This window comes from Chlorella variabilis, assembly GCF_000147415.1.
Source record: "Chlorella variabilis unplaced genomic scaffold CHLNCscaffold_25, whole genome shotgun sequence".
In the NCBI taxonomy this organism is placed as follows: domain Eukaryota; kingdom Viridiplantae; phylum Chlorophyta; class Trebouxiophyceae; order Chlorellales; family Chlorellaceae; genus Chlorella; species Chlorella variabilis.
Window position 1 is genome coordinate 570,453 of NW_005435063.1, and position 9,684 is coordinate 580,136.

The 9,684-nt window shown below is 68.8% G+C and overlaps 3 protein-coding genes across 3 annotated transcripts in view; all 3 read left to right on the forward strand.

The window, feature by feature from the left end:
- The window catches only part of CHLNCDRAFT_11521 (hypothetical protein), a gene marked incomplete at both ends in the record, with an annotated part of 1,896 nt that extends 1,477 nt beyond the window's left edge, over positions 1-419 (forward strand). Inside the window, 2 exons of the mRNA XM_005843980.1 lie at positions 33-167; positions 387-419. Of these exons, the coding sequence (XP_005844042.1) occupies positions 33-167; positions 387-419 (168 nt within the window). The remainder of the gene's footprint in view (positions 1-32; positions 168-386) is intronic.
- Positions 420-1,322: 903 nt separating this feature from the next.
- Positions 1,323-5,550, forward strand: CHLNCDRAFT_139603 (hypothetical protein; the record flags this gene model as incomplete). The annotated part of the gene is made up of 10 exons (XM_005843981.1): positions 1,323-1,516; positions 1,711-1,783; positions 1,891-1,991; positions 2,221-2,308; positions 2,504-2,603; positions 2,749-2,843; positions 2,977-3,072; positions 3,226-3,330; positions 3,501-4,807; positions 5,337-5,550. 10 exons carry the CDS (start codon positions 1,323-1,325, stop codon positions 5,548-5,550), a joined length of 2,373 nt encoding a protein of 790 aa, XP_005844043.1.
- Positions 5,551-6,759: 1,209 nt separating this feature from the next.
- CHLNCDRAFT_139605 (hypothetical protein) overlaps positions 6,760-9,684 on the forward strand; it is a gene marked incomplete at both ends in the record, with an annotated part of 4,036 nt that continues 1,111 nt past the window's right edge. The window contains 11 exons of the mRNA XM_005843982.1: positions 6,760-6,821; positions 6,907-6,955; positions 7,056-7,143; positions 7,323-7,435; positions 7,637-7,729; positions 7,909-7,989; positions 8,230-8,318; positions 8,531-8,681; positions 8,884-9,002; positions 9,218-9,341; positions 9,487-9,639. Coding sequence (XP_005844044.1) covers positions 6,760-6,821; positions 6,907-6,955; positions 7,056-7,143; positions 7,323-7,435; positions 7,637-7,729; positions 7,909-7,989; positions 8,230-8,318; positions 8,531-8,681; positions 8,884-9,002; positions 9,218-9,341; positions 9,487-9,639 — 1,122 coding nt within the window. The remainder of the gene's footprint in view (positions 6,822-6,906; positions 6,956-7,055; positions 7,144-7,322; positions 7,436-7,636; positions 7,730-7,908; positions 7,990-8,229; positions 8,319-8,530; positions 8,682-8,883; positions 9,003-9,217; positions 9,342-9,486; positions 9,640-9,684) is intronic.

Genomic DNA, 9,684 nt, shown 5'->3' on the forward strand with positions numbered 1-9,684 from the left:
CCCCCCCCCCCCCCCCCCCCCGCGCGCCGCAGTCTGCTGACGACTGGGTGGGCGCGGTGGGCGGGCGCGCCTTCCTGGGCGGCGACGCGCCCGACCTGGCTGACCTGGCGGTGTTTGGCGTCATACGCGCCGTGGTGGGTACAGACACGTTCAACGACCTCATGCAGGTGGGTGTGCGCTGCCGGGGCGGGGTGGGCCCTGGTGCGGTGTGGTGTGGGGCCGTCAGCGGCGGGTGGCGTGGCTCTGGCTGGGCGGGCGTGGCTGTTGGGCAAGGGCTTGGCTGCGGAGCGGCCTTCCTGCCCGGGGCCCGGCCCCCCGATTTGCCGCTGCGTGCGCTTGCCCGCCCTGAGCCGCCGTGTGCGCCGCCGCCGCCGCCGCTGCCGCAGAACTCCCAGATTGGCGGCTGGTACAGCCGAATGTTTGAGGCGGTGGGGCCCACGTCGCGCGTGCCCTGAGTGGCGGCACCGCAGCCTACCCGCCCGCCCCGTGAGCGCCTTGTTTGATGCCGCACCTGGACCCTTGTCCCTCCGTGACGCTGACACCGCGCTCTTGCGGCACGTTGCTTGCCTTCAATTGCGTATTTTGTTTGGGGAGGGGGCTGCCGTTGCGCCGCCGGGGCGGCGGCGCGAGGCTGAAGCTGCGGTCCCGCTGCCAGCAGCGGAGCAGCGGCAGTTACCCCGCCCCCCGCCAGTTCTCCTCAAAACAGGCCTCCATTTCGTTGCTTCTTGCTTCCTTCCTGAAGCCTGCTGTTTGTTTGCTGTTATTGACCACCAAGGCTTGCCGTCGGATGCGGGAGACGAGGAGGCTAAAGTGCTCCAGGGGGGCCTTTCAGGGACTGGCAGCTGAGGCTTTCGTGATTTTCCCCGTTTGCCCCCCACCCTTGGAAGTTGGGAGCCCACTGTGCATGGAATCCACTCTCTGAAGGAGCCCTCAGAGGGCAGCCCAGGCGCAGAGCACCAGCTTACCCCTGCCGCTGAGCCCCCACTGCCCCTGCCGAGCTCCCAGGGTTCTCAGCCGCATACTCGCGATGACGCTCTACCAGAAAATGAGACTTCTGCACGGACACGAAGACCATCCGCCACCCGCAAGCCCGGACAGCGGCCCCAACAAGGCCGCAGGCCATGACATCAGTCTGGCAGCATCAAGGTGAGGCAGTGTGCTCGTCCGCGACTCGCCTCCGCTAAAACAACACCGCGAGACGAGCTCACTGAAAGCGCTTTTGCAGGGTCGAGTTCGCAATCAAGGCGGTGCAGCAGGCGGCGACGGGGCAAGGCGCCGCCCGCTCGCCGCCGATGGTGCGGATCAGTGTGTCGGCTGGCTCTATGGCCACGCTGCACCACAGCAGAGCCGCAGCCACGGCAGCAGCAATCTTGCGGACGTCCAGCTGGCAGGCGGGGGGCGGCAAAGAGGCGTCCGCCCGCGCAGCGCAGTTCCGCGACAGCGCGGCCCTCAGCCCGCTGCCTGGCTACTGCAGCATGGCGCAGTTTGGGCCCACCACCGAGCTGTACAGGAGCACGTACGTAGTGGGACGTCGCAGCTGGGCTGGACGCAGCGGGAAGCGCATCATGCATCTTGCCATGCCAAGCTTTGCTGCCGCACATGCCTCCCGCTCGCTGCCCCCACCTGCACCGCCTCCCATCCTTCCCCGCACCCAACCCTTGCCTTGCGCAGCCAGTCGTGTGTGCTGCGCGCCTCCTGCCTGGCCGGCAGAGGCCAGGTCATCATCAAGCGCTACACCAAGGGCAAGATGAGCTCACGAGCCGCACACAAGATGCATCGCGAGGTGAGCGCCCGGCTGTGCCCGCCTGCTGGCCGACGGCGAGCGCCAGCCTGCCACCCCTTGCAAGCCGCCGCCGCCCGTGCCGCCGCTGGTCGTCCGTGCTGCCGCAGATCCAGCTCATGTACCGGCTGCGGGGCCAGGAGGGGGTGGCCCAGATCCTGGGCGACTTTGAGGATGGGCAGTACTTCTACATTGCCATGGTGGGTGGTGGGTGCTGTGGGTGTGGGTGTGGGTGTGGGTGTGGGTGTGGGTGTGGGTGTTTGTGGTGAGGCATGGCAATGGCAGCGGTGGCAGCGCTTGGTGCAGACACGCAGCAGCCGGGGGGCCAGGCTGAGACTGCTGTGCGTTGGACCGCACAGCGGCGGGCGATGCATGGTGGCCCCCGGCAACATCCTGCCCCCGCTGCGCCTGCCTGCCTGCCTGCCTGCCCCGCCCCGCAGGAGTTTTACGAGGGCGGCGACTCTGTACAAGCGGTCGCTGAAGCAAGCCAAGGAGATGCCGCTGGAGGAGCACTGGATCTGCACCAAGGTGGGCAGAGGGCGGGGTGGTGGTGGGTCGGGGGAGGAGAGGAGGGTTGGTGGCCGACCTGGTCGCTGAGCGGCTGTCGGCAGCGGCTGCATCAAGCCCTGTGTGAGAGCCTGCAGCTCTCCTCGCCCATCCAATCAAGCGCCCATGTCTGCTCATGCGCCCGCTGCGCTGCCCCCTCCCTGCCTCCACCGCCAGGTCATCGTCCCCCTGCTGCGCGTGCTGTGCGTGCTGCACGACCGCCACGGCATCGTGCACCGCGACATCAAGCCCGAAAACATCTTCCTCACAGACACGGGTGGGCTGCGGCGCGGCGCTGCTGCTGCCCCGCTGCCGCGCCCTGCCGCCTGCCTGCTTGCAGCGCTCCCCCGCTGGCCTCCCGGCACCAGCGCTCAGCGCTCACCTGCAGCCTGCTGCTGCGGACCGCCCCCTGCCCCCTGCAGACGAGCTGCGTCTGGGCGACCTGGGGCTGGCCATCCAGCAGCAGCAGGAGCTGCCCTTCCTGCGGGCCGGCACCCTGGACTACATGTCGCCAGAGGTACCGCCTGGCGTACCGCCTGTACTGCCTGTGGGGAGAACAAACACACAAACACAACACAGCCCCAGGCCTGGGTGGTGGTGGTGCGGTAGTAGCCCTCATCCACCCGCACGCCTCCTGCCCCGTCCCGCAGGTTCTGTGCAACCCGCTGTCCAGCCGCTTGGATGAGTCCCGCCACTACACAGCCGCAGACCTGCGCCGCATCGGCTTTGCGCCCTACAACGAAAAGGTGCGGCGCGGCGGCCGGAGCAGGGGGGCGGCAGATGTGGTCCTGCGCTGCGCGCCGCTGGGTATGCTGCGTGGCAGCGCAGCGCTGCGCTACGCTGTGGTCAGTGCTGTTGGCATCACACCCCCTTGCCCTGCCTGCCCTGCCCCGCCGCAGGTGGATGTGTGGGCAGTGGGTGTGCTGGTGTATGAGCTGATGAGCGGCGGCGCCACCCCTTTCTTCCACGACGAGCCGGAGACCACCCAGAAGCTCATCATGCGGGTGGGGCGGCGGTGGTGTGGCGCACGTGTGTGTGGCGCACGTGTGTGTGGTGTGCGCGGTGCCGAAGCCGTCGCTCCACCACCGCTGTGCAGCGCTTCGCTTGCCGCGCGCACCAAGCTTCCGTGCTGACACGCGTGCCTGCCTGCCCGCCGCTCCCCCTGCCCCCGCAGTGCGACCTGGCGTCGGTGCGCTTTGAGCGCCACCAGCTGCTCAGCCCCTGGGCCGACTTTGTGCGCACAGCGCTGCAGCGGGAGCCAGGGAGCCGCCCCTCGGCCGCCCAGCTGCTGCAGCACCGCTGGGTGCAGCAGCACCTGCAGGCCAGGCCGCGCCCGCCGCTGGCGCCGCCGCGCCGCCCCTCGCTGAGCCGCGTCGCCTCGCTGCCGGCAATGGCGCTGTTCAAAGCCGCCGCCGCCGCCGCCGTCTACTCCCCGCCCGACCCGCCAGCTCTGGCGCCTGCTGCTGAGCAGGCACCCACGCCCTGCCCAGCCCCAGCCCCGGCAGGCAAGGCGCTCCCCGTCGGCGGCGGCAGCGGCAACAGCAGTTGCGACGCTTCCGTCCTGGCGCCCTTCCCCAGCACTGGCACATCCAGCTCTGGGAGCGGCATCAACAGCAGCAGCAGCCTCAGCAGCTTCGCCTCCCTGCACTCCCTGGCAGAGGCTGCCGTCGCCGCTGCCGCATGCGGCGCGCCGCCGCCGCCGCCGCCGGTGACGACGACTGCAGACCTGTGCATGCTTCGCTCCAGCACCAGCTGCCTCACCCTCACTGCGCAGTCTGGCTGCCGGTGCAGCACCTGCCGCCTGGGCCTGGGCAGCAGCTGCCTGGAGTGCGGCGGCAGCGGCAGCGGGGATGGGGCTGGCGGCGGCGGCGGCTGCAGCGGGGAGGATTCCGAGATGCCCCTGGCAGCTGCGGAGCTCTCTGGCGCCGACCCCGGCAGCTTTGCCAGCCAGGCACCAGAGGTGCAGGAGCCTGGCGCAGCTGGCGAGAGCAGTCCAGGGCACCAGGGTGCAGGGCCGCCGCTGGGCCCTCTGTGGCCCTCGCCCTTTGCCTCCCAGCCGCCGGCTCCCCGAGTCCTCAGCCTGCCCTGCCTGCTGTCCCAGGACCAAGCTGGCGGCGTGGCGGCGGAGCCTTTGCAGGCCCGCCCACAGGTGCCGTCGCCGCTCGGCCCGCCGCCGCAGCGCCCCCAGCCGTCACGCGCATCCTGCGGCAGCCTGGGCTGGGCGCCTCCGCTGGACGGCGCCGGCGGCTCTGTGGCTGGCGGCGGCGGCGGCGGCGATGTGCGGCTGTCCCGGGCGGGGCACCGCAACCGTGTGGTGGCCTACATGCAGAAGCAGCGCATCAGCCTGCTCAAGACGCTGAGGATCACGCGCCGCTCGGTGGGCGGCAGCGGCGGCAGCGCCGACTCCGCGCGCAGCCGCAGCGGCGGCAGCACCGGCGCCGCCAGCAGCAGCGAGGATGGCTGCCAGCGCCACGCCTCGTGGTAGCGTGTCCCAGCGGGATGGGACAGCTGGCTGCCCCCAGCTGTCGCACCCAGCGGGCAACCCGGGAGACCGAGAGTTCATCCCGCAATCATCTTACATCTTCTTCAGCCCTTTCCATCACGCACCAAAACCCATTTTGCAATGAATGGAGGCTAAATGTGGACTCCTTTTCCTGGACAGTTTTTGTGTGGGCAACGTTGGAGCCAGCCCCCGCAAAGTGGTGGCCCCCTGCCCTGACCAGTAACCCGCCTGTGTGTGATCTGCTTATGAGCAATATATTGATCATTGAATAGATAGCCAAATATTCACTGATTGAAATCATTAAACACCCAAACTTTGAAGGGCGCAAGCACATCAGAAGGGGTGGCAGCAGCAAAGGGGCGGCCGCCGGTTTGCAGCGCCACATCAGCGGCGCTGCCAGCTCCCCCTGCCCTGCTCCAGCTCCTCTGGCGGCGCCACCCGCCTTGCGATACCGTGCCTGAACCTTTTACCCCCCTGCTCCCGCCCCGCCCGCCCACCCGCGCGCAGCTCGGTGGTGCGTGAGTTCCGCTGCGTGGCCACGCTGACGGCGGCGCAGCTGGTGACCAGCTGGATCCACGTCAGCCTGGCGCTGGGGGAGGCGCGCGACACGGCGGAGCGCCAGCTGGCCGCGGAGCAGAGGAAGAAGGGGGGCGGCAAGGTGGGGCTTGGGTTAGAGGGGAAGGGGCGCTGGAGGGGGCCGGGCCCTGCAGGTGTCTGCTAGCTGGCTGGATGGGAGGCTGGGAGGCTGGGAGGCAGTCGCACCCCTGGCTCCCCAGCCAGCAGGCGCTGCGAGCGCCACTCCCTGTGCCGGCTCTTCACAAACGCATTGATCAAGATTTGTGGTGGCTATTTCTTACATGGGAGTGTTCATTATCGATTCGGTAACGGCTGCCCAGAAGTTGGGGTCTGGCAAGTGCTCGCACACTGTGGCCAGGTCCTTGGCCCGCTGAACGGGGTCTCGGTCCCAAAAAACAAAGTGCCCCGCATGCCCACCCGCGTCAGAGGCATACTGCCAGGACCCACTTGAGTGTTCCATGATGGCATAGCCGCCGAGGGACACCCGCGTGTATTCTGGCATGTGCGTGGCGTCGCCAGCGTCCCCGTACTGCGCCGCATCATACATCACCGCCACCAACACGGAGGTCCCGTTGACGTCAATGCTCTTGCTCACTGTGTAGCATTCAGAGTCGTCATTAGAGTCGTTCTCGACCGTAAACCCTGGAATCTCGGTCTTGGGATTTCGCGCATGTAAGCCCTGGGCTTCCTTGACCTCGTTCACCAGGGCCAGCACTTGCTCAACCGCGTTGGCCACTTGTAGAGGGTCCGGAACTGGGGGCGCTTCCATGGCTTATGCTTCTGCACGCATGGCACAACAGATACACAGCAAGGGTGACCAAGTGCCGAGCAAGCTGCCCTAGAGCCATGGTCGCTGCGTCATTTGCAGGGCTGTGCTGCAAGCTTGTTCTGCAGCAAGGCTGAAACAGACTGTAAGCCTACACAAGCACAGCAAGGCAGGCTCACCTTGCTGTACGCCCAAGCAAGCAAGGGGGAAGCACGTGGGGACACTACCCTAGGCCAAGCATTCGGGAGCCCACATGGCCGGTGCCCTGGGCAACTTGCCACTTCCTCCTAACTTCGCATATACTTTGTTCGATTTCTACGCAACTTGTCACAGCCTGTGGTCAAGGTGCTGCCGACAGCATCTGGAACTGTTGTTTGACCGGCTGGAGGCAACTCTGCACGTTGAACCTCCTGATCTGCAGCGGCAAAGGGGCGCCGCCGCCGGTTGCAGCGCCACATCAGCGGCGGCCTTCAAAAATGCCTGCTCACGCCCATCGCCCATTGCCGCGAATCGCATGTACCCACTTTGGCGGTGCCCTGCCTGCTGGCATTGACTGCGCTAGCAGCGCGAGAGCCCTCGATCGAAGTCATGGTGTTAGTCCGGAGGAGGGCTGCGCCCGTCAGCTATGCCGAGCCCAAGGGAGTAGATGGGTGAGCGAAGGGGCGCCTGCCGCTCCCAACCAGCGCGACTAGGACGCCTGCCGGCGCCTCACAGCTGCTCGCTACCCGTTTGCAGGCTTGAGGAGGGCTCGGACCAGGAGCAGGAGCAGCAGCAGGAGCCCCGGGTGGCACAGGCGAGGCCACGATCACATGGCCGCCACCGCCAGTGCCGCCGCCTCTGCCGCCACCTGCCCAGGGACTCAACGCTGCCATTGTCCCCTGCAGGCCCGCAAGGCCACCCCCAGCAAGCCCCGCGCGCAGAAGCGCACCGCCCCCGAGGCGGCGGCCGACCTGCAAGAGGCGTCGCTGCTGGGTGAGTGCCTCGGTGTGCCGTCGCCGCCGGCCGCCGCCTGCCGCTGCCGCTGCTCGTGGCGTGCCCCCTGCGCGGTCCCGTCGCTGGCTGTGCGTATCAACCCTGCGGCCGTCCACGCCCGCCACACCCTGGCGATGGATCTTCACCGTCCCGTCCCCGCTGCACCACCTTGGCTGCAGACATTGTGAAGAAGCACGGTGCCTCCATCGCCGTGGCGGCCAAGGATTGGGTGGACCGGTACCGGGAGAGCCGCGGGGCAGCCACCGCCGAGCTGCTCACCTTCCTGCTGCAGGTGCGCTGCCTCGCCTGCTCGCTTGCTTGCGCAGGCAGCCTTGCGCTGGTTGGCCGCGTGTCCGCGTGTCTGCCGCCGCTGCATCTGTCCTGTGGGCCTGGCCGGCCGCTGACCCTGCTGCCCGCCCTCCTGCCTTGCCTGCCTGCCTGCCTGCCACCCACCGGTACCGCCACCGGTGCTGCCTGTTCGCTTGTGGTGCAGGCGTGCGGCGTGGACAGCGTGCTGAGCGAGGAGGATGTGGAGGAGGGGGAGGTGGATGCACTGAAGCAGGAGCTGGACAGGCTGGCGCAGGAGGTGGGTGGGTGCTGCCCGCGCGGGTGTGCCAGGGTGGCAGCGGCGCGGCCGCCGCGAGCGGTTGGCTGGCCGCAGCTGCACGCCGCCACGGCGTGCACCTGGGTCCCAGCCGCTGCCGGAAGCGGGTCGGTCTGCCTCCCCGTCGCGGCAACACGTGGGGCCCGTCTGGTGTGCTGCAGGAGGGGCTGGAGGATCACTGGAGGGGCACCAAGGCCGCCTCCAAGTCCTTCCGAGCCAACTACCTGGAGCTGTGGGACAAGGTGGGGGCAGGGCAGGGCTGGGCAGGGCGGGTGGCGGGCCGCTGGGCGGGTGCTCAGCATAGGGGTGGTGGCAATCGGGCGGACGAAGGTGCGCTAGGGTGGACGAACGCGGGGGTGCCTGGCGGGGGCAGTGCCAGGGAGGGGGCACTGGCTTGTGTAGGGAGAAGGTTGATGGTGTGAGCAGGCGCAGGGCATTGACCGGCGGCTATTGGCTGGCTGGCTGGCGCGGCTGGCGTGCAGGTGGTGCGCGAGGCGGCGGCTGCTGATGTGGCGCTGTGGGACCAGTATCTGCTGGACAAGCTGGCCTCCCTGCTCATAGCGCTCAACACGTGAGGGAGCACTCTGCGGGCGGAGGGGAGCGGGAAGGGCACAGTCGGCTGGGGGCAGGCTGGTGGGGCGACTGGAGGGCTTGCCTGCTCGCCTGTGCCAGCCAGCGCCCCCTGCCCCGCTCCAGCTCCTCTGGCGCCGCCACCCGCCTTGCGATACCGTGCCTGAACCTTCTACCCCCCCGCTCCCGCCCCACCCGCCCACCCACGCGCAGCTCGGTGGTGCGTGAGTTCCGCTGCGTGGCCACGCTGACGGCGGCGCAGCTGGTGACCAGCTGGATCCACGTCAGCCTGGCGCTGGGGGAGGCGCGCGACACGGCGGAGCGCCAGCTGGCCGCGGAGCAGAGGAAGAAGGGGGGCGGCAAGGTGGGGCTTGGGTTAGAGGGGAAGGGGCGCTGGAGGGGGCCGGGCCCTGCAGGTGTCTGCTAGCTGGCTGGATGGGAGGCTGGGAGGCTGGGAGGCAGGCGCACCCCTGGCTCCCCAGCCAGCAGGCGCTGCGAGCGCCACTCCACTTCCTTTGCCGGCTGAACCGCGATTCGCCCCACCTGCCCTGTGCCTGCTGGCGCAGGCGGGCGAGGAGCGCGTGGCCGCCTTCCGCCGCACCCTGGACCGCTGCCACTCTCGCGTGCAGGAGCTGAGGAGCTACACCGACTCATTGTTCCAGGGCATCTTCGCGCACAGGTTCAGGTGGGCGTGATTTGCAGGAGTGGGGCAGGTTTGAAGGCGTGGGGCAAGGCAGTCGGGTGTGGGGACGCAGAAGCTGCTTGCGGCTTGCAAGTTACACGCCCCGCGGGAGCTGCCCGCCCGCCTCCCCAGCACCCCACGCTGCTGCCTGCTGCCCCTGCCCGCCACCTACCCCACCCCAACGGCCGCCACCCCCACCTGCGCGCCCTGCCCTGCAGGGACTGCTCCGAGGAGATTCGTGCCACAGTGATCGAGGGGATCGGCGCCTGGGTGCGCCTCCACCCCGCCGCCTTCCTCACAGACCAGTACCTCAAGTACATCGCCTGGGCGCTCAGCGACAAGGTGCGGCGGCGCGGGCCGCCGCTGCGGTCCGCCTGTGCCTGTCGCTGACGGCCCTTTTGCCTTGCTAACATGTGAACACCACCACCGCTAGCCACCACCACCCCTTCCCCACACTCATCCCCCCCACCCCACACACACCCCGCAGGATGCGGTGGTACGCCTGGCCAGCATCACCGCCCTGCTGTCCCTCTACTCCAACCCCGACAACGGCGCCTCGCTGGCCGACTTCACCCACCGCTTTGCGCAGCGCTTTGGGGAGCTGTTCTACGACGTCTACGAGCGGGTGGCGGTCAGGGGGGTGAGGCGGGTGGCGGGGCGGGTGGGTGGGCGGGTGGGGGAGAGG